Consider the following 23,869-nt stretch of genomic DNA (forward strand, 5'->3'; position numbering starts at 1 on the left):
GCAGTTATTCTTGAAAACCACAAGCAAGAGATGGGGGAGACCTGAGTAAGTACAAGCCCACCCAGAGAATTGTGCTGCACCCTATTAGAACAACTATTACTTTATTATTTTGCCAAGTCTAGTAAATGCCTATGAGTCTTCATATCTTACCACCTCTGGCAGTGCTCCAACTTAACAACCAATACCAGTTCCAGAGTACTATCCTTCTCATTTAGCTCCTTTTGCAGCAAATTAAGTCATTCATGCCTACATGCCAATCTATAACATCTTAGCATGGACTGTGGAAGCCTTTGACCAAGACATTGTGTTAGGCAAAGTAAATGCTGCAATAGCAAACATAGACAGTTAAGCACAACTTTCTAATTTGTAGGCAAAGTTGCAAAGCTATGAGTTCAGAAATTAGAACTAAAATTGTAGATCAGTCGAATAAAGGTAGGATAGAGGAGATGTAATTAACATTGATCAAGTTTTATAAAGAGGTTCAAAATTTAAGAGTTTTTTTTATCTAGACAGAGTGAAGCGTTATCATGAGGCCTGTCAGGTAAGCATAACCACCAAAGAGGTCCAGCAGCAGCTATTATACAGGTAGCATCTGCAGAGGAAGTCCATTTGGGCCTGAAATACAGTTAATCTGGGTATGAGAATTTAGCCTTGAATTACTGAAATAGAAGGTAGAAGAAACCTAGGCACAGGACATAATCAGCAACAGAACTGATAACTTATTAGTGCCTGTCTGGCAGGCAGGTGCCTTTATTTATTTATTTATTTATTATATTATATTGTATTATATTATTTTATTTATTTATTTTTTTGAGATGGAGTCTTGCTCTGTCACCGAGGCTGGAGTACAATGGCACAATTCTGGCTCACTGCAACTTCTGTCTTGCGGGTTCAAGTGATTCTCCTGCCTCAGCCTTCCGAGTAGCAGTAGCTGGGAGTACAGGCACCCTCTACCAGGCTTGGCTAACTTTTGTATTTTTAATAGAGATGGGGGTTTCACCACATTGGCCAGGCTGGTCTCAAACTCCTGAGTTCAGGCAATCCACCCACCTCGGCCTCCCAAAGTGCTGGTATTACACGTGTGAGCTACCGCTCCCGGCCTGGCAGCCTTCTTAGGTATACAGTATGCCTGGGTCAATAAACACAAGGCCAACGATACCAAGGTTGGGAGGATGTATTTACTCAGATATATAATTACAAGCAAAATGTCATTTTTATGGGTTGAAATTTTTAGAAAATCAGAGATTATCAAATCCCACAATAACAATAAGTGTTTCAAATGGAATTGCTAGTAAAAATAAAATTTAAAACACATGAAATAAAAAATATCTATGAAAAGTCTTCCTGATATTTTTTAAATCAATTTCTACACTTTCTAAGTAGTTTCACATTTCTTTGTGAACCTGATTGTTTCTGTTAATATTTACACCTACCTGTTGAGACAATACTAACACTATTAAAATCACCCCTTTATCTCAGCTATGTCTTAGTAAATGAAAATGTGATGTCATTCATTAGATTTACATCATCCATATCTTCCAGGAGCATGCCTTACCTTTGACATAACCATGCCATACCATCACATAGAAACTGAGCAAGATGACAGTGAGGTATCCAGGAATAAATTAACTACATCGGAACTTACATAATTTGGTGTTATCCTTCTAAAAGGCAGAGCCAGCAAGCTCAAATTCATAATATGTGACACATTTCAAAACAATTATTCTGTAATTTTCAGACTAGCAGGGATTTCTTAGTTTTCAGACAAATTCATTCCATATTTGCAAAACACATTTTATCTCGTATGGCAAATGTGTCAAATTTTGTTTCCATATATTTTTTATTTGTATGGGTACAGAGTAAGTGTACATATATGGGATACATGAGATTTTTTGATACATGCATGCAATGCATAATAATCACATCAGGATAAATGCAGTGTCCATTACCTCAAGCATTTATCATTTATTTGTATTAAAAACATTCCAAGTATATTCTCTTTTTTTTTTTTTTTTGAGACGGAGTCTGGCTCTGTCACCCAGGCTGGAGTTCAGTGGCTGGATCTCAGCTCACTGCAAGCTCCGCCTCCCGGGTTTACGCCATTTTCCTGCCTCAGCCTCCCCAGTAGCTGGGACTACAGGCGCCCGCCAGCTCGCCCGACTAGTATTTTGTATTTTTCTTTTTTTTTTTAGTAGAGACGGGGTTTCACCGTGTTAGCCAGGATGGTCTCGATCTCCTGACCTCGTGATCCTCCCGTCTCAGCCTCCCAAAGTGCTAGGGATTACAGGCGTGAGCCACCGCACCCAGCTCCAAGTATATTCTTTTATTTAAAAATAAACAAATTGTTGTTGACTGTATCCTGTTGTGCTCTCAAATACTAGATTTTTTGTATCCATTAAACCAATCCCACTTCCACCTTCTCCGACTCCACTACCCTTCCCATCCTCTGGTAACCATCATTTTACTTTCCGTCTCCAGGTGTTCAATTATTTTAATTTTTATCTCCAACAAATTAGTGAGAAAATCTGAAGCGTGTCTTTCTGTACTTGGCTTATTTCACATAAAAAATGTGCTCCAGTTCAACCCATGTTGTTTCAAATGACAGAATTTCAACATGTTTTATGACTGAACAGTACTCCATTGTGTATACGTACCACATTTTCCTTATCCATTCATATTTTGATGGACATTTAGACTGCTTCTGAATCTTGGTTACTGTGAATAGCGCTGCAATAAAAATAGGAGTGCAGATAACTGCTCACTATACTGATTTTCCCTCTTTTGCATATGTACCTAACAAACAGTAGGATTGCTGGAACATATGGTAGCTTCATTTTTAGGTTGTTGAGGAACCTCCATACTGTTCTCCACAGTAGTTGTACTAATTTGCATTCCCACCAACAGTGTATGAGGATTCCCTTTTCTTCACATCTTCACCAACATTTGTTATTGCCTGGCATTTGCGTAACAGTCGTTTTAAGGGATGTTATGATATCTCATTGTAGTTTTGATTCGCATTTCTCTGATGATCAGTAATATTGGGCATCTTTTCATATTCCTGTTTTCCATTTGTATGTCTTCTTTTGAGAAATGTTTATTCAGCTCTTTTGCCCATTTTTAATTCAGATTATTAGATTTTTTTCTTATTGAGGTGTGTGAGCTCCTTATATATTCTGGTTATTAATCCCTTGTAAGGTGGATAGTTAATAAACATTTTATCTCATTCTATGTGCTGTCTCGTCACCATGTTAATTGTTTATTTTGCGTATAGAAGCTTTGTGTGACCACTTTTGCTTTAGTTGCCTACAATTTTGGTATAGGCCTTGAAAAATCTGCAGACCAATCTCCTGGAGAACTTCCCCACTTGTTTTAGTAGTTTCAAAGTTTAGGTTTTAGATTTAAAATTTTAATCAATTTGATTTGATTTTTTTTAATATGGTGAGAAATAGAGGTTTATTTTCATTTTTCTGAATATGGATATCCTATTTCCCCAGCACCATTTATTGAAAAGACTGTCCTTTCCCCAGTGTATGTTCTTCACACCTTGTTTGAAAATTAGTTAACTATAAATACATGGATTTATATGTGGATCCTGTATTCTGTTCCACTGGTCTGTGTGTATGTTTTTATGCCAGTACCATGCTGTTTTGATAACTATAGCTGTAGTATAATTTGAAAATAGGTGATGTGATTTTTCTAGTTAGATTCATTTTGCTCAGGATGGCTTTGGCTATTCGGGTCATTTGTGGTTTCATATATATTATATGATTGTTTTTTATATTTCTATTGCTGTGAAGAATGTCATTGGTATTTTGAAAGGGATTGAATTCCATCTGCAGTTTGCTGTGGATAGTATGGACATCTTAACAATATTGATTATTTCATGATCATGGAATATTTCTTCATTTTTTGTGTCTTCTTCAATTTCTTGCTCAATATTTTAAAGTTTTCATTGTAGAGATCTTCCACATTTTTGGTTAAGTTATTCTTAGTTATTTAATTTTATTTTATTTGTAGCTGTTGCAAATGTCATTATTTTTATGATTTCATTTTCAGATTGTTTGCTCTTGGCATATAAAAATGCTACTGATTTTTATATGTTGATTTTATATCCTACAGCTTATTGAATTTGTTTATCTGTTTTAATAATTTTTTGGTGGAGTCTTTAGGTTAAAAACATAAAATTTGTCGTGTATATTCAAACTAGAGACAAGGAATGTCGATGTTTAGACATACATTGTGGAAAAGTCTTTTAAAGAAGGGAGGTTTACAGGTTTGCTTCTTTACTTTCCTCTCCTCCCTCCTTCTCTTGGCTCCTCCTTCCCTTTTATTCCTCCTTAAAATCATTTTTTTCTTCCTTTCTATTTTGAATTTAGGCACATGTAAGAGAGTTTATTATACTACACAGTACATGGCATATCAACAGTTTTGAAAGGCCTTTCCTTTATTTAATTTTTTTTTACTATCATTTCTATTTCTCATTTACAATCTCTACAACCTTCCCTTATAGTTAAATGTGTGTGTGTGTGTGTGTGTCTGTGTGTGTGTATGTGTGTATGTGTGCACGCGTGCATGTGCATGCATGCACTTGCTCATGCATGTGCACCTACATCTTGGTAAGCCAAAGAATGTTTTTGTTTCTGTGATAGTACCTCCCTATTTCTGTTAAATAGCATTGTGTTGTGAGTCTTAAACTCTTTGTTAATACAACATTTAAACAAAAATGATTTCAGTTGCATATAAGCATGTATTTTCCTACTTCAATATGTTCCACAATATTTTTATGCAGGCCTGCTCCACGTTTTATTGTACATTTCCCATAAGTAGACATATAAGTAGCCTTTATCTAAATGCTAGCAAAAATGTTGCTTCCATGAATGTATGTGTACGTGAGTCTCATGAAACTGGGCAAGCATTTCTGGAGTATAAGGATTTTAACTGCAGATCACAATATATACTTATGTTCAATTTTGTTTTATATTTCCATATTTATTTCCATAATGACTTTTCTGATTAAACTATTTCCAGCATTATACACATGTTTCAAAGTATCTATATATTCACCAAAACATTTATACAATCAAACTTCATGTTTTGCTAACCATACATGTATAAAATGGTAATTTACATTTATATTTGTATGATTACCAATGAAATTGTCAGACATTCATGTACTCCATGTATGAGCTGCCTCTTTATATACTTTGTCCATTTTTTTCCCCATTGGATTTTGTATTTCATCTCATTGATTTGAGGATAGATTTTTCTATCAATTATTTAATCTTATATTATTTTAAACTGTTTTAAATATAAATAACAAATTATAGTTATTATCACAATCTATTACTTGTCAACTTTTTTGTAGGTATCCTGTGTTAAGCTGAACTCCTTGATTTTAATGTAGTAAAATAATACATATTTTTGATCCAAATTTTCATTTCTTGAGACCTTGTTTTAAGAAAAACTTTTTTTGTTCTAATTCACCAAATGTTTATTAAACACTTACTGTGTGTCAAGTATTTTCCTAGGCATTCTTTTTTCCAAAATAAACCTGTTACAGTTATCCGTGACTCTGAGAAAGTGAGCTATTTTAAGAAATACCTCTAGGGTGGACAGTAATGTTCTATTATGAAAGTTCCTCTGGCAATATATGATTTCAGAATGATAACCTCCTTCCTGTCGTGCTTTCTTCCATCCTAGATATGCATCGTAGATGATCAGGTGGTCTGAATCCACCATAGCCAAAGCTGATTTTGCAAGATCTGTGTCATCTTTTCGACTAATTGGTGTGGTAAAAGGAGACTTCTCTGTTATAACTGCAGCTAGTTTTGCCACTGGGTCAAGGTAGCCAAATACTGTACAAAAAATAAACATCTTGCCAATCTTGACATACACAGGTAAAGTTGCAAGGTGTTGGCCCAACGGAGTCAGCTGAGTCTCATTTAGCTTACAAGCTCCAGGTTTTTGGAGGAAATTCATTGAATGACTGATCACTGGGAACTGAGGCGAATCTAAGGCTTTGAAAGGGAAATCTTCAGGAGAATCATGATTACACTTCATAGTATGAAGGCATAATTTCTCTAAAGGTACATGTAAGATTTCAGGAACAGAATAATCCACAACGCCTTCAAATTTTTCTCTTGTGTACCCCCAGAATCAGAAGCCATCTCTGACCCGCCCAGCTCTCCCCTGGCACTGCAAAGCACTGGCTTTACTGACAAATGTCTCAACCAAATAACTCATCTATCTGCTTTCATGGCGCTTATTTTCTTCTGTTTTCCAGTGTCAATTACAAACTCAGTATCTGGAAGAGTGCTACCCATCTGTGCAAAATTTGTTGCTAAAACAATCTTTCTAACTCCTGCAGGAGGAAGTGTAAGTGCTGCAGCTTGATCTTGGGTTGAAAGAATAGAATGCAGAGCTATCAATTTATATCGTTCAGAATACAACCTTCTATCATTTGATAGAGATCATACAGCTGCTGAACATGAGCCAGGCCTGGTAAAAAGACTAATAATGATCCTTCAATATTTCCAAACTGGGGACTTTTATCTAAATATGCAAGACGTTCCAAAATGAAATCCAGGTTGATTTTATGAGGATTCATGTATAGAGAATAGCATGCTGAGTGAAGTTGCTGTACTTTTGGTAAAATAGATTTAAATCAACATTTGCTCTAGTCTGAACTGAAATATATTCTTAATTTTTTATTCCCCCTGCTTTGCTTGCAACATTAATGATTATTTCTCCTTCCTACTCCAGAAATTTCTGACAATATCCTGAGTCTTATCACAGCACAAAGTCTGTTTCTTCTATTATATATTCATGATGAAAGGTCTCAGCAAGATAACTTCTTCCTGAAATTCTGAGAGTGGGGCAGTGTGTGAAATATGTGGAAAATTGTTCACTGCCCACAGTGACACTCATTAGAATCGAGTAGAGATCAGACTGTTTTTGTAAAACTTCCTTTAAGATAGTCAGTAGGAAGTCTGTCTGGGCACTTCTTTTATGAACCTCATCTACAATAACATGAGACACATTAGCAAAAAGACCATCTTCTTGAAGTTTCCTTGGCAAAACCCCTGTTGTACAATAGAGTAAACTGGTAGATTCACAAGCTTGAGATAACATCCGGATCTGATATCCACACAAAGAATTCCTTCCTCCAGGTCCATTTTCACAACCCAATTCATCACACAGTCTGGTGGCTAAACTCACTGCTGAGATCCTTTGAGGTTGGGTACAGGCAATGTTACGTTTACTTGCTCCCTACTCATTTAGAAGCAAAACTTCCAACGGAAAATATAGTACCTGAGTACTTTTATCACTCCTTGTTTTACCTGCCACAACCACTCAGCAGTGCCTTTAAGAGTTTCAACACTTGAATCCCGATGTTTAAATACAGGAAACTGTTGTCTTTCCTTTAGAAGTTTCTAATTCTTAGGTGTGCCTTGCAACTTTCTAGAGAGGTTTCTAACAGGTTCCAAATCTTCCGTGTTTGCTGATTCCAAGGACGGTGCAGAAAAATCAACAGAAACTAAATTTTCCCAAGATTTCTCAGGATCGTTAGAGTTTTCTCTCTTACTTTCAGAATGCTGTTGTTGCTTCTGTTTCAATGTATTCAAAAGTTTGGCAATAAAAAGATCACATGGTTTATTGGTTTTCATTTTATTTAATTCTTCCCTTTTCTTTTCTGCATTACTACACTCCAGCCAAACATCTTGGGAAGTAGGATGAAATAACTGATGAACTGACTGCCCTTTAACTAAGTGATAAAGAACTAAAGTACCTCTCAGGCGCTGAGCTTGCATGTCATCCTCTGTTAAGATTGTAGACATCCTACCAGGACAGCATCTCCAGACTTGCTTACCCTAACCCTACATTTCCAGTATCTACCTACTGAAACTTTTTCAAAGGAAGGATTTGGACTCTTGGGAAGAGTCTTCCTGAACCAATCAATCAGAAATTGTTTGGGAGATTTTCCAGTTCAACTTTGAGCAGTACATGCAAAATTTCTTACATCATGAGGTTCTTTTTATCTTTCTCTTCTTCAGTAGCAGCTGCAGATTTTTCAAGTAACTTAAAAGTTCAATGCACTTTCCCGCTCTATGGCCACAGGAGGCTTTTTTCTTTCATTGTGTTGATGTGAAATCTTTATGGCTGGATTAAGTACTGGATCATCTTCTAAAGTTTCCATTTCTCTTTGAAATTTCCTTATTTTATTTTATTTTTTTTTTCCTGAGCCTCCTTTTGGTTTTGCTTCCCCCCCGCCCCCGCCCGCCGCCCCCCCAGTTTAAAGGTAGCTACTTGCTCCTTTGCATCCAGCAGTTTTGCTGCAAAATGTAAGTACCTTGCATTGGGATAATTTTTTTCCCTCTTCTAAACTTTTAGAATTCTCATTCTTTTCTTCTTCATTTATTGTTCAGTGTACCATGAAATCCATTCTTTCATATTTGCTTCCATATTTCCTTCTTCCTTTTTTGGCTTAATCTTAGGGTCTTTTCCTTTTTTGTTTGTTTTTGTTTGTTTTGTTTTGTTTTAGGTTGCGATGGAGGTGAAATAGTGGCTTGTACAGGAGACTGCAATTCCAGCCCACTTTTAGGTTGTTACTCTTCAAATTCTTGACTGAATCTTTCAGTGCATCATTTGTAAGGTTTAAACAGAGTCAGTCCAAGGCAGAATGAAGGTCACTTCCAGGTAAGAGAGTATTGGTCATGGCATCTTCAATGTCTTAGTCTTAAATAAAAATACTTGTAAAGCCATATAAAAATCCTGCAATTTTTTTGGCAGTAAGTCATCCAGAAATCACTCTTTTGTCATTGTTTTGCTTTTTATGTTCATTGATCACTCCCATAATTCCTTGCTCTAGTTTGTTATTAATTACTACTTTCAAAAGAGATTTACCCAGACTTGCAGGACCACCGGAATCATTTGTAGAATTAAAACTATAAATTTTTGAACCTTGCTTGACTCGAGGCTTTCTAGTACTTGCAGCGGTGTCGGGCGGGAGGCCTGGACACTGGCTTTTTGTTTTGGGCCTCCTGGACAGTTGCAGCCCCAGTGGTGGATTTGGCTCTGAAAGCAGACACTGCGGCCTGGACCGCCGGACCGCCGTGGCCGCCAGAGCCTTGTGTTTCTTGTCCTTGCCGCCAATGTGGCAGCTGTGGCAGAAGATCATTTGCGGTCCAGGCCCTGGCGCTGCCACCAAGAGCTCTTCACATTCCCCAGCTCCTGCGGCAACACCCTGTGCCCTCGATCCCGAGAAAAGCTTTCCTGCAAGAAGGTAATAAACATATTTTCGTGTCCTTTCTTCTTTATGTTTTTACTTGTCATATATATGAGTCTGCTGTGTGTATATTGCAAATTAGCTATTCTGCTTTACTTTTCTCCATGTCTTGGATCTGTTTTTACAGCAGCACGTAGTAAGTGATGTTTCCTCACTAACGTTTCTTTTCATCTGTATGATATCCACATGGATCTATTTCTGAACCCTCTGTTCTGCTCCCTATCTTTCTTTGGGGCTAGAGCATCATAGTTTTGATAACTATTGTTTAGGTGCATTTCTTAAAATCTTGCAGGATGAGTCCCCTCCTCTTTTAAACAAAATTGATTTAGATATTTTGACCTTTAATCGTTCACAATTTTTTTACTCCTTCAACCATCTTGCTGAAATTTATCTTGATATTTCAGTGGTTTTATAAATAACTTGGGTGAATTATGTTTTTAAAGAAGACAAATTTTGTCTTTAAACGTATTCTTCTTTTATCTATTTTGGTTTAGATTTTTATTATTTTGCATTTTGGTAGGATTTTTTTCCTGCATACATTATAGTTTGTTTTTTTGTTTGTTTGTTTGTTTTTGCTTTGACTTAAGGTTTTTCTTTTTCTTTTTTTTTTTTTTTTTTGGAATGGGGTCACATTATCTTGTTAATTTTTTTTATTCTGACACATACCCTAAATGGAAAAGGTATGCATCATGTGTCTGTACAATTTAGAATAAAATAAACATCCAATAACTCACCTCAAGCTTAAGAAACAGAACAATACTCTCCATCCATAATTGCATCTCCCCACTACTCACATACCCTATGGAGGAAACCTACTCTCTCTATTATTGGGTTATTCATGTTCTTCCTTTTCTTTATGATTTAATCATAAAATTATTCTCATATAATACCTTAATTTGTTTCACATTGAATTTTATACATTAAAACATGCTTATATATTTTTCTGAGATTTTTCTTTTGCTCAAAATGAGAATGAGCTACATTATTGTATATAGGTGTAGTTCATTCTTTGATACCACTATAGAATGTTCAATTGTCTGAATATACTCTGAGTTATTTATAGTTTCTGTTGTTGATTGACATAATTAATTGTTGTAAATACTTTATAATAATGACTGATGCTGCTATAAGCTTTCCTATACATGTCTTTTGGTGCACATGTTCAGACTTCTGTTGTGCAGTGGCTCTCACAGTGTGAACCCTGGACCAGTACCATCAATACCACTTGGAAACTTGCTAGTAATGCAAGTTATCCAGCCCCACCCCAATCCTACTGAGTCAGAAATTCGAGGGGTAAGACCCAGTAATCTGTGGCTGCTATATTTTCAAATTGGTAAGTGCATTTGTGAAGAAACATAATTGATTTTGTAAGTTGATATTGTACTTGACCATCTTCCTGAACTCTCTTATTATTTGAATATTGCATAAGAGTTTTTCATCTTAGTTTTTTGACAGAAGTACTACAGCAATTCTAAATTCCTGCACTAACTTGACCTTCTGGAGTACCGAATCTAATTTTTAATGAAGGCAATGGAACATAATTGGGAGTTTATCTGAACACAAACTGAGCAAATGCTAGCTTTCTCCTGTGTCTTCCAATTGCTTCCTAATTTTCTGTTATATTTAATATATGTTTAATTCTCTGTGCTACAAAATGAGACCCCTAAGACATGGAAAACATAAATAAAAAATCATAATGTCACTTTGTCAGGCTTGGAATTTTCCACAGCTCTGTGTCTCCTGCCTATTATTTAGCCTGTACTCCGTTTAGCATTTATTCAACGGACAGTTCCTCAGCCCAGTCTCTGTTTAGTTGACTTGTTAGCTCCAAGAAAATGACAATATTTAACCATGATTTAAAACCTATGTTTTATTTGATTATGATTAAAAATATGAACATTTTTTAATATTACTATGAGCCCCACGTTTTGCTCAATATATTAAACTCACTACTTCAATTTACTTTATAAAATGCTTAAAACTTGTTGTTGACTCTTAATGAAAAAGCAAATAATCAAACTACACTTTTAGCCCTGCATAGATGTTAAATGGCAACCATATCCTTACCTTTAGGGAATTTAAATTCATCATAAAATTGAATTTATTATTTTTTCTAGCTTTCTTTACTGTAATTCAGATTTTTTTTCTCAGAAAGTCTTCTTTTAGTAGGAATGGTCAGAAATTTACTTGTATTATAATAAACACATAATTATTTTCAAATTATTCAGTTTTTAGAAATGCACCAGGATGTTCAACTATGCATTGAGTACATCAAATGACCGAAGTCATTAAGAATAAGAGTAAGAGGAGGCCGGGCGCGGTGGCTCAAGCCTGTAATCCCAGCACTTTGGGAGGCCGAGACGGGCGGATCACGAGGTCAGGAGATCGAGACCATCCTGGCGAACACGGTGAAACCCCGTCTCTACTAAAAATACAAAAATCTAGCCGGGCGAGGTGGCGGGCGCCTGTAGTCCCAGCTACTCGGGAGGCTGAGGCAGGAGAATGGCGTAAACCCGGGAGGCGGAGCTTGCAGTGAGCTGAGATCCGGCCACTGCACTCCAGCCTGGGCGACAGAGCGAGACTCCGCCTCAAAAAAAAAAAAAAAAAAAAAAAAAGAATAAGAGTAAGAGGAAAGAAAATTGAATCATCGAATAGTCTTTACAGAAAAAATGATCATTTTGTTACATTTTGAGATCTAAGTGTGCTTATTATTTCATTTTATCTGCACTATTAAATCTAGTTGAAACATGAAAAACAAATCAATTCATTAAGTTGAAAAAAGTGAACCAATATTTCTGAGAAAGCTTATGCTGTTCCAATGGCATTTGTAAGCTTTTTGATAGGAAAGGGCTTAAGGCTGTAGCTGTAAGAAGAAAGTAAAAGGCACAATGGCAAGAAAATACTAGAAACACCAACTAAATTAAAGATCAATATAAATTGTTATAGGTTTATTGTGATTTTTTATTTATTGTAAAGCATAGTCTTAAAATAATTCAGTTACCTGATGGTAAAGTTGATAGTTTTAGAAAGAGCCTAACAATCAACTTGAGCACTATTATCAAATAAAGTTTTTTTAATTTTTCATTTGGGTTTTTATTGCTCCTTTTCTAGTGCTTCAACCATAATATTCATTTTAAATGAAGAGATTAATTATTTAATTGTTCTATATATTCTGTGTCCATCAAAACTGTTCATTAGGGGCGGGCGCGGTGGCTCAAGCCTGTAATCCCAGCACTTTGGGAGGCCGAGACGGGTGGATCACGAGGTCAGGAGATCGAGACCATCCTGGCTAACACGGTGAAAACCTGTCTCTACTAAAAAATACAAAAAACTAGCTGGGTGAGGTGGCGGGCGCCTGTAGTCCCAGCTACTAGGGAGGCTGAGGCAGGAGAATGGCGTAAGCTCAGGAGGCGGAGCTTGCAGTGAGCTGAGATCCCGCCATTGCACTCCAGCCTGGGCGACAAAGCCAGACTCCGTCTCGAAAAAAAAAAAAAAAACTGTTCATTAGGGTCTTCAAGTGTGAATCTAAGGTTTGTGGAAGGTATTATTTACTATTAAGTACACATTCTATATTTCTTTATAAATACTATCAACTTATTAATAAATATTTATGTAGTTATGGATAAAATGTGGTAAAATTAAAAATATATATATATTTTTATAAAACTAAAAATACAGTTTTATTATAAATATCTTTTTCTCAGTGATTGGTTTTTTAATTTTTTTTTTTTTTTAATTTGAGATGGAGTCTCACTCTGTTTCCCAAGCTGTAGTGCAGTGGCACCATCCCAGCTCACTGCAGCCTCCCCCTCCCCAGTTTAAGCAATTCTCCTGCCTCAGCCTCCCAAGTAGCTGGGATTACAGGTGTCTGCCACCACACCTGTCTAATTTTTGTATTTTTTAGTAGAGATGGAGTTTCACCATATTGGCCAGGCTGCTCTCGAACTTCTGACCTCAAGTGATCCACCCGCCTCGGCCTCCCAAAATGCTGGGATTATAGCCAAGAGCCACCACGCCTGGCCTAGGTTTTTAAATTTTAATAGTTACTTTCAGTCATCATGATTTCTGTTCACATCCTTGAGATCAGTTTTGTGACTTCTCCTAAAATCAACTAATCTACTTATGAGTCATATTTCGTATTGCAAGCTATAATCTATTCATCTAGTCAAGGGATTGTCAAACATTTTCTGTAAAGAACAAGAGAAGTAATTATTTTAGGCTTTCTATGCCAACATGGTCTCTGTCATAACTTCTTTTTTTTTCTTTTTTTACTTATTATTATTATTATTATTATTATACTTTAACTTCTAGGGTACATGTGCATAACAAAAATATTTTTTTAAAAAAACTATTTATTGAATAAAAAGATTGTTTACTAAAAGTAAAAGCCATCCAGAACTTCGGCTGCTATTTATAAACTTAACAATGGTTGTTTTTAGAACATTGCAAACACTTTCAATCATAGACAAAGCATAAACAAACTATAACAACACTCATTATAATACTTACATTTATATAAAATGATAGTATCTCTGATTTAATTAATTTCTCATTTCCATGTGTTCTCATATCTTCTAAAAATTGCAGTGCACTAATCCATAATAATTTCTATATCTCTGGAATTATATTAACTTTATCAAACATGAGTGGAAAAGGCTACTTCTTCATCCAAGCCAAGGTTTTAAGTTCTGGGTTACTAAATAATTGATTCCTGGAAAAGAAGTAGATTTGCTAGCATAGCTAAACCTCCATGAGTCAGCAAACCAACTTGCTATAGTCAAACTTCATGTTTACTTCAATGAGTCTTTTCAAACTCATCAATTTTATGAACGTATAATTGTCATGAAAGCCAGTTCTTTCTCCTCGTGTTCTTTCAGCTATGCTTTTCAGACATTACCTGGTCAATTGACCTGCCATTTGTTTCATGCTGACTTCATCAGTTAATATTGTCAAAAATTTTTGCCTATCTTTGTAAATAATTCATTCTGATTAACAGTATAATCCTGAAATTTTCATTCTCCAATCAAAATGTATTATGTCTATTGAGTCACCTTTTCCATTTACAACATTTGATTAAACCATAATCTTTCAAAAATATAGTTTGACACCATTTTTTATTTGCCACATTGGTAATAACTCACAGTTTTAAAAAATATATCCATATTATTTGCTACTTCTGTCTTCCAGAGTTGAACCCAAATTCTTCTTCTGTTAAGTGTGGCTGGGACTTAGTGATTATCTGGTAACAATTAAAATGAAGTAGAAGGCTGGGTGTGGTGACTCATGCCCGTAATCCCAGCACTTTGGGAGGCCAAGGTGGGTGGATCACCTGAGGTCAGGAGTTTGAGATCAGCCCGACCAACATGGTAAACGTTCATCTCTACTAAAAATACAAAAATTATCTGGGTTTGGTGGCAGGCACCTGTAGTCCCAGCCACTCAGGAGGCTGAGACAGGAGAATTGCATGAACCCTGGAGGCAGAGGTTGCAGTGAGCCAAGATTGTGCCACTGCACTCCAGCCTGGGTGATAGCATGAGACTCCATCTCAAAAAAAAAAAAAAAAGAAAAGAAAAAAGAAGTAGAAGTGATGGAAGTGATGATGTGCAACTTTCAAGGATAAGTTATAATAAAAAGGAACACTTTTTCCTTTTTTTTTTTTTTTTTTTTTTTTTTTTTTTTTTGAGACTGAGTGCTGCTCTGTCTCCCAGGCTGGAATGCAATGATGCAATCATAGTTCACTGTAGCGCAAACTCCTGGTCTCAAGTGATCCTCCACCCTAGGCCTCCCAAAGCACTGGGATAACAGTGCCACCACACTCTGCCAATTAGGACAATCTCTACAGAAAATGGTATGAAGGTTTTTCAAAGAACTAAAATTCGAATTATCATTTAATCCAGCAATCTCACTACTGGGTATCTACCCAAAGAAAAAGAAATCATTATATAAAAAAAGACATCTGCAATTATATGTTTATCAAAGCACAACTCACAATAGCAAAGTCACAGAATCAGTGTAAGTGCACATTAATGGACGAATGAATAAAGACAAGGTGGTATATTTACACATCATGGAATTCTACTCAGTCATAAAGGTTGAAATGATATCTGTTGCAGCAGTATGGATGGAACTGGAGGCCATTATCTTAAGTGAAATAATTTAGAAACAGAAAGTCGAATACCAAATGTTTTCACTTACAGGTGGGAGCTAAATAATGAGTACACAGGAACATACATAGTGGAATACTAGACATCGAAGACTCCAAAAGGCAGGGGGGTGGGAGAAGGTTGAGGGAGGAGAAATTACCCATGTGGCATGATTTACACTATTTGGGTGATGGTTACAGAAAAAGCCCAGACTTCACATCATTACGCAATATATCCATGTAACAAAAATGTTCTTACACTCTCTAAATCTATTTTTAAAATAAATACAAAAAATGGAAAGTACTGCGGCTTCCATCTTAGTTTGTCTGTCTCTTTCTTTCTATTGGGATAAGCCAAGATCCAGTAGCACCTGAAAGGCCTTCAGTAAAGATCCTTGAGTATCAGAGGCCTGCCAGCATCCAGGTGTGTTAGCTCAGTAGCAGATTCTCCAGCTACAGTGGAACCTTGAGATGACTGCAACCTGACCTTGAGCCAAACTACCATGTAAAACCATTCCCGGATTCCTACTACTTTGAAAGTGAAATAACAAATGTTTCGGTGTGTATTACATGTTAGATTTTTCTATATCGATGTTTTTATATATTCACATTATGAGATTCACATGACTTTCTATGGAATCAATATATTCTATAACCCAAGCTTTATCATTCTCTTTTTATGCCCAAATGATCACAACTTGGCCAAGGGGAGGCACTTTTGGTCTTTCAGCATTAACAGATATCTTTGGGTTTCATTCCTCCGACTTAAAATACTAAAACTTTCTGGCAGCAGACTGTTTCAAACACATCCTATTTTTGAGGGAGTTGGGGTCATGTATAGAATGATACATATGCCTCCAAGCTGTATTACTTGTTTTCTCTCACTTAAGTACAGTTTCCTACCCATATCCTTCCTCTTGTCAGTTAAGTCTGCACAATACTGCCTCCTAGAAAAACTTTCCTGGCTTTCCTACTTAAAAGGGCCCTGGCACAGCACTTTCTATGCTCTTTTCTTATGGCACTTACGCCTATGAGAGAAATTATGTAAACGACTTGTAGCTTTTTGTATTGTAGACTATGAGAAGGTTTTTTTTTTTTAAATTGATCTGTAGGAATGTATTACCACTTTTCTGAAATAAGGAAGTACATTTAAATTTTGATGAAAGTGTTTCAACTCTTTCCCTAAAGTCTTCTAACAGTAAAGTGGATGATTGTTCCTCATGTAAGTATAGGTGCAGTTTGAACTTTTATCATTTAAAAATCAAGAAAATTCCTTCAGTCATTTTCTAACTGCTGGCCTAAGCTGAAAATAAAACTAGGTCAGATTTATTGAAGACCAGCAGTGTGTCCTACACAGCACTATGTGCTGTATTTGTGTCATCTCATTTACTCCTGCAGATTACCCTGTGAGGCTGCTACAGCATTACTCTTATTTTAGACCAAAGAAATTAAGTCAGAGGGAGACTTAGCAATAGGCTCAAGGTCACAGAGTCAGAGCAGTGTCAGAATTTGAAATTTAACATTTAAATTCTAAATCTATACCTTGACCACAAATAATCAGATTACTGACAGATTTCTAGAAAATCTATCTCATGAATGTGACATAAAATTTGAAGATGCGTTTTGACAGACATATTTTTATTGACAATTTTTATAGAAATGTAATTCATGGAAAAATAAAGAGCTTACAGAAATATCAAGTAAAAAGAAAGTTTTCATGATGCAGCTATGCAGGAAAAAAATGTTCACACTTGGAACATATTTAGAAACATATAAATTGTTATAAGGAAAAAATTAACATATGCCCCAGTAGTAGAATAATATCAAGAGGAGAAGTTCCTATCGATTACTTTTTATTATGTTTTTTCTTATATAGGAAAAAGATGTTTAAAGAATTTTTTATTTTTATTTCTATCCACAACTTCTTAAAAGTAACTTTGTGTGTTTACCGTGCCCATTTTCCACATATACAAAAATCAGCAGCTGCAGGGAATAAAATATATAAGTGTGATATTATAATGTATTGCAAATTGTAAGTATCAACATCACAACCCAGAGAATACAAATTAGCTTAAAGGAAAGATCAGAGGTGACTTGGGAATAGGCTTTAACAAGGCACAATCATGATTCAAATTTTGTAATTGGCTATTTCTTAACTGATACTTTTTAGCCCACATGAAAGACTATATTAACCTTGAAAACATGAAATATTTTGTTTGCCCTCACAAAATATCGATCTAGATTTTATACAGTTTATAAATTATGTTTTTCTTTCACATTATTATTTTAAAGATACATTACACTGTCAATTCTACACAGTTGGAAAGTGAGATTCCCAATGTTAAGGTATCTCTTTTCCTTTAATTAACATTTTTGTTTATTTTGTTTATCTTGTCTTTGTGTAGTTTTTTCTTCCTGAGCTAGAAAAGCATTCATCAGAAGTTTTATAGGAAGAATATGGATTCAATACTTTAAAATTTTACCTTTGAAATGCAAAATGTAGAAATAGAAATGAATAATTCAGTGAGTCATTCACATACCTTGAAGACATCTATTTGCTTATATTTACTTGGCCTTAGTTGAGTCATCTGCTAGCAACTTTCAGAAAAGGGGCATTCAAGGAAAAAGAAACAATTTCCGTCTCTCTCTCTGTTTCCCTCTCTCTCGTCCCTCTCTCCCTTGCTTTGTTTCTTCACTCACTTCCTTCACTTACTCTGTTTCTTCACTCCCTTCACTCTCTCTCTTCTCTCACTGTCATTTCCCTTTCCTCCCTCTGTTAGATTTGTGAATATACTGTTTTCCCAGAATGTAAGAAGCTGATAATATCCTTTTGGTTACCTTAAGTAATCAAAAGCCACGTATTTAACAGAGTAAAATAAAGAAATTATTGGACAAAGTCTCATTTCATTTACATATTTTTAAGCTTTTAAATTGTTTAAAATATTCTGTTAGATTTCATACTATTCCTCCACATTGCTATTTTTCCATATATAAAGGTGAGTCCGAGAAATCAAAGACAAAGTCATACTGAATATATTGATTATTTTTCTAAATTATCTTATCCTCATCCCATTATTTTTTAAAATAAATCAGAACAAATTTTGCATTAATCTCAAATGCATGTTAGGAATGATTGATCAGCATTTGAATTTATGGACATTTACGGAAATTTGAATTTCTGGAAATCACACAAAAGGCAAAAATAATTCATCATCTACAGGCTCAATCATAGTAAAATGAAGCATTTAAAAACATTTATTGTAAATCTTCCATACCACAGTTCCATCCATGAAGGATTTCATTCTTTTTTATGGCTGAAGAATATTTTGTTGTGTATATGTACCATATTTCATTTATCCATTCATTCACTGATAGGCATTTAGGTTGCTTCTGTATCTTGGTTATAGTAAACAACGTTGCAAGAAACATGGAGGTGCTGACATCTCTTCAAAATACTGATTTCTTTTCCTTTGGACATATACCCAGCAATGGGATTGCTGGATCATATGGTAGTTCTATTTTTAGTTTTTTGAGGAACCTCCATACTGTTTTCCATGGTGGCTGTACTAATTGACATTTCCACCTACAACGGTGTGTAAGGTTTCCTTTCACTCCATATCCTTGCCAGCACCTACAATGGTGTGTAAGATTTCCTTTCACTCCATATCCTTGCCAGCACCTACAATGGTGTGTAAGATTTCCTTTCACTCCATATCCTTGCCAGCACCTACAATGGTGTGTAAGATTTCCTTTCACTCCATATCCTTGCCAGCACCTACAATGGTGTGTAAGATTTCCTTTCACTCCATATCCTTGCCAGCACCTACAATGGTGTGTAAGATTTCCTTTCACTCCATATCCTTGCCAGCATTCATTACTGCTTGTCTTTTAGATAAAAGTCCTGTTAGCTGGGGTGTGATAATATCTCATTGTAGTTTTGATTTCCAATACTCTGATGATTCGTGGTGCTGAGTAAATTTCTATATATGTGTTGGCCATTTGTATGTCTTCTTTGAGAAGTGTCTATTCAGGTATTTTGCACGTTTTAAAATCAGATATTTTTCCTATTGAGTTGTTTGAATTCCTTATATATTCTAGTTATCAATTTCTTGTCAGATGGGTAGTTTACGGATATTTTATCTCATCCCATGGATTATTTATCTCACTGTAATACCTAGTAAACTCCCCGAAGCTCTGGTCAAATAATAGCATTGCTCTGTTCTAATTTAGAGTAATTTGTGCCATTTAACTTTTGCTACAGCTGACATTACCAGCTCCTCTACACTACCTCTATGATCAGAGCAAAGAGGCTATACCGATGGCCTCACGATATATTCTGCGATTCCTTCCAGTAACACGCCTTTGGTTATGCTTTTCTATAATGCAGAAAAAATGTGGAGAAAAAATGGTCCCATCCTTCCTCATTTCCCCAACTCCAGATTTTTAAATCAGATATATCCTAAAAATGAAATGACACATCCCTTCTGTTATTTTTCTTTCATGGTCTAGAACTATTTTTTTATATATACTATGATAGCATTTAATTTATTTCTCTCTAAAGACTCTAATCATTTTCTACTGTCTTTTTAAATTTGTATTCATGCTTTACTTCTCCTGATAGACACAAAGCAGGTCACATTACTTATATATCATTGCATCACCCACAAAGCATGGTGGCACATCTTTCAAACAGCAGGAACTTGATCATACTTTAGGGGAAGGGGTAGAACTAATAAATTATGCAAAATATGTACAGCCAAAATTAAGAGTTCAGATTCAAGATATTTTGGAAATCTATAAAAGCAATTGTAAGAATAAGTGCATATATTTCTTCATCTAATATCTTATACAGAATAAAAATAACTGATTCATGGCTTTCCCAATTCTGGAATTTTGCAGTAATTTTGAATTTGAAAAAAATCTTAGGAAAAAGTTTTTGGAATAGTTTAAGAAATATATATAAGCATCTGGAGAAAATGCTTTTTTTGTATTCTAATTTACATTTATGACTATCCTCCCTCAAAAAATTAAATTAAAAAATTGAATCAAGAGAATGTGCTTGGTTTTGTCTTTTTGTATGGAGTTAGTGAATAATTCTCTCTTTTCCAAATGTATTTTCTTAAGCAATAAATATGTACAAGGAAATATAAGTTTATTCTGTCTGTAAATTTTGATAAACACAGAAAAGATATTTTAAGTCAGATTTTTAAGAAGTCTAAGATACTAATGCTTAGTGCTGTTTTTGCAATGAGGTTCACTAACTCAGATTGAATGTTTTTGGAAATCTATTGTAAATTGGTAGTAGGAATATAGATTACATATGTCCTTACAAAATTCATAAATATACTTCTTGGTAAACACTGGCTCCTGACTCGAAGAGTATTTTATGTTCTCCTTTAATTACTCATATTACAAATATAGTATTTAATTAATGATTACTCATTAACAAAAATTATATTTATTTCTCACATTTTTAAGGTAAAGTGTAAAAATTCTGCAAACAAAAATTTCAACACGTTTTAAGTTAAATCCAAAAGCAGGTTTTTGACCTGGCTTATGTAGTTTATAACTATCTAGTGTAAGTATAAGAATAAATATAAAACATAACCCAACAAACTCTCTAGCAATTTTTTCCTTCTTTTACTTCATGGATATATTTAAGAACAACTTTTTTCCTGATGCTATATTAGCTGCCTCATGTTTTGTAACATATCACTCCAAAACCTAAGTAGTTTAAACAATTGTAATTATTATGTCTTTATAATTTCAGAGGATCAGGAAATCCAGAATAACTTGATTATGCAGTTCTTGTTCAGAGTGTTTCATAAGGTTCCAATCAGTTATTCTGGGACTCTGGTCATCTGAAGGTCTTACTGGGATGGACAGGCCATTTGCAAAAGGTTAACTTATGTACAGTAGCAAATTGGTACTTATTATTTTATATAGTAATAGAGTCTTAGTTTTTCTCCACATGGGCCCCTTACTGGGGTTGCTTAAGTGTCCTGATTCCATAGCATCTGGCTTCCCCAGAACCAGATCAAGAGCAAGAAAGATTTAATACGCCTATCCTAACCTCAGAAGTCTCATACTCTCTCCTCTTCCATACTCTGTTGTTCACACTGGCCAGCCCTTCTTCAATATTGGAGGAACAACCTGTATATCAAGAACTGAGACTAATCCCAGGCTATCTTGAAGGCTGTCTACTGTTAAGCTTAATAATTTTAATTAGCATATCTAAAGCTCAAGTTTTTTTTCTGTAAAATGAGTGGTATGGACTAGATTATAATTTGCAAACATATCACTCCATTGTGTAAATGGAGCAACAAAGTAAATATTTTAGGATCTGTGGGTCATACAGTCCCTGTTGCATCTACTTAAATCTCCGGTTTAGCACAAAAGTGCATGTAAATCACACAAATGAATGTACATTGTTTTCAAAAGAAAAAAAATGTTGTTTACCAAATAAATTTGGATTTCACTTACATAAAATGTAGCTTGCTGACCCTGGACTAAATGATTGCCAATGTTTCTTTCATTTTAGAGATTCTAATTATATATTATTTATGTAGGATATAGAATTTCCATTCCATATTAATTTAAAAGAGTAAGCACACTATATATATATACAATAAGGTTGAAAAATATTAAAGACATATGCTTGCTATGGATAAAATTGTGTCCTTACCAGATTTATATGTTTAAGTCCTAACACCCAGTGTAACTGTGTTTGGAGATAGGGTCTTTAAGGAGGTAATTATGGCTAAATGGTGTCATAAGATTGGGGCCCTAATCCAAAAGGACTAGCGTCCTTATGAGAATATCAAAAGGCACCAGAGATCCCTCTCTGTCTGTGAGGGCACAGAGAGAAGGCCATGTGAAGACACAGAATAAAAGCACCTATCTGCAAGCTAGGAAGCGGGGTCTCATCAGAAACTAAATATGCTGGTACCTTCATCTTGAACTTGCAATTTTCAGAACTTTGAGAAAATAAATTTCTGTTGTTTAAGTCACTTAATCTGTGGCATTCTGTTATTGCAGCCTGAGCAGACTAACACTACTCACAACATTTTTTTTTTATTTTACTATGTTAATAACATACAAACTTATTATACTTTCCCCTACTTAAAATCATCCCTTTCTTTAACCTTACATTTCCCTGTAGGCTACATCTTTTTTCTATAATTCATTTTATTACAGAGTTACTACAATAATTGTCTTTTACTATCTCTACTTCCTATAATGGCATTACAATTACACTTTCTTCCCCACCACTGTACTGAATTCTTGTCAAAATCACCATATCCAATGGTCAAGGCTTAGTACTCCTTTATGGTCCTCTCACCTGCATTTAATATATATTCTCACTCTGTCCTTTTGCAACACTTTTTTTTTTTTTTTTTAAATCTTCCTAGGTGTCACACTATGTGTGTTCCTCTGTCCTCAAAATTCATTCTCAAGCATCTTCAGATGATATTTCTACTAAGTGAAATATGCCAGGATCCAGGTCTAGAGCCTCTTTTCTTCTGCATCAATACTGAAAAACAGTGTTATTTGTGATTCTATCTGCACTGATGGTTCTAAATACTTTTATGTACGGTTTTTAATACATGCAAAATTGTCTCTAGCCCTGACCTTCCCCGAAATTGCAAATTTATACAGGTAATTGTTAATTAGAAACCGTGTCTAATAGACCAGGTGTCTGCAACCTAATAGCTGTACCAGGAGTGTTAGGGACCCGTCCACACAGCAGGAAGTAAGCAGTGGGCAACTGAGCATTGCGCCTGAGCCCCACCACCTGTCAGATTAGTGGTGGCGTTAGATTCTCATAGGAGTGCAAACCCTATTGTGAACTGTGCATGCGAGGGATCTAGGTTGTGTGCCCCTTATGAGAATCGATGATAAATGTAATGCACTTGAATCATCCCGAAACCATACACCACTCCCTCTGGTCTGTGGAAAAGTTGTCTTCTATAAAACAGGTCCCTGGTGCCAAAAAATTGGGGACAGCTGTAATAGACATTTGTAACTAAAAAGCCCCAGTGTAGTTCTCAATACCCACTGCCCACCAGTCTTGTTACTTTACCATGTTCCTGATATCAAGAAATGATGCCACCATACATGGAGTTGCTCAAGCCAGAACCGGAGAATCAGGTATGTTATGGAGTGATTAGTACTGATTTGTGAAAGCCTTGACAACAGAGGTGAGCCTGAGAGAGCCAAATCTTCAAGATTATCCCATGTCACTAACTGGGTCTAAATTTTCTATAGAGTCAAATGGCCATTTGTTGACTAGAGGTCACACAGCTAAAATAAGTTCTCCTAAAACACACACCTCTGTTTAACTTTGAGACTTTTCCAAGTTTAGCTGTATCAACCAATCAGGGCTCATATGCATTAACCAATCAAAACTCAGCTGCAGTGACCAATCAGAACTAAGCAAA

At 35.4% G+C, this 23,869-nt stretch overlaps 1 protein-coding gene and 1 pseudogene across 1 annotated transcript; both read right to left on the minus strand.

Moving 5' to 3' along the window:
- Window positions 1-577: 577 nt before the first annotated feature.
- LOC104664856 (ATP-dependent RNA helicase DHX29-like) lies at window positions 578-7,428 on the minus strand. Its single transcript, XM_030934964.1, has 2 exons — window positions 5,602-7,428; window positions 578-682 (listed from the first exon to the last, which is right to left on the minus strand). The coding sequence occupies exons 1-2, from the start codon at window positions 6,058-6,060 to the stop codon at window positions 578-580; spliced, it is 564 nt and encodes a 187-aa protein (XP_030790824.1). The 5' UTR covers window positions 6,061-7,428.
- A 588-nt stretch (window positions 7,429-8,016) lies between these two features.
- LOC115899013 lies at window positions 8,017-9,178 on the minus strand (annotated as a pseudogene).
- Between the last annotated feature and the right edge of the window lie 14,691 nt (window positions 9,179-23,869).

Source organism: Rhinopithecus roxellana, chromosome 8 (genome assembly GCF_007565055.1).
Source record: "Rhinopithecus roxellana isolate Shanxi Qingling chromosome 8, ASM756505v1, whole genome shotgun sequence".
NCBI lineage: Eukaryota > Metazoa > Chordata > Mammalia > Primates > Cercopithecidae > Rhinopithecus > Rhinopithecus roxellana.

What these genes read in the sequence shown, in the direction of transcription:
- LOC104664856 (XM_030934964.1), bottom strand. Translation starts at nt 6,060, where the DNA reads ATGAAGTGTAATCATGATTCTCCTGAAGATTTCCCTTTCAAAGCCTTA. An exon ending in CATTACTGTCCACCCTAGAG is followed by an intron (nt 683 to 5,601) that starts GTATTTCTTAAA and finishes TCCTGTGCCTAG; the next exon opens with GTTTCTTCTACCTTCTATTT.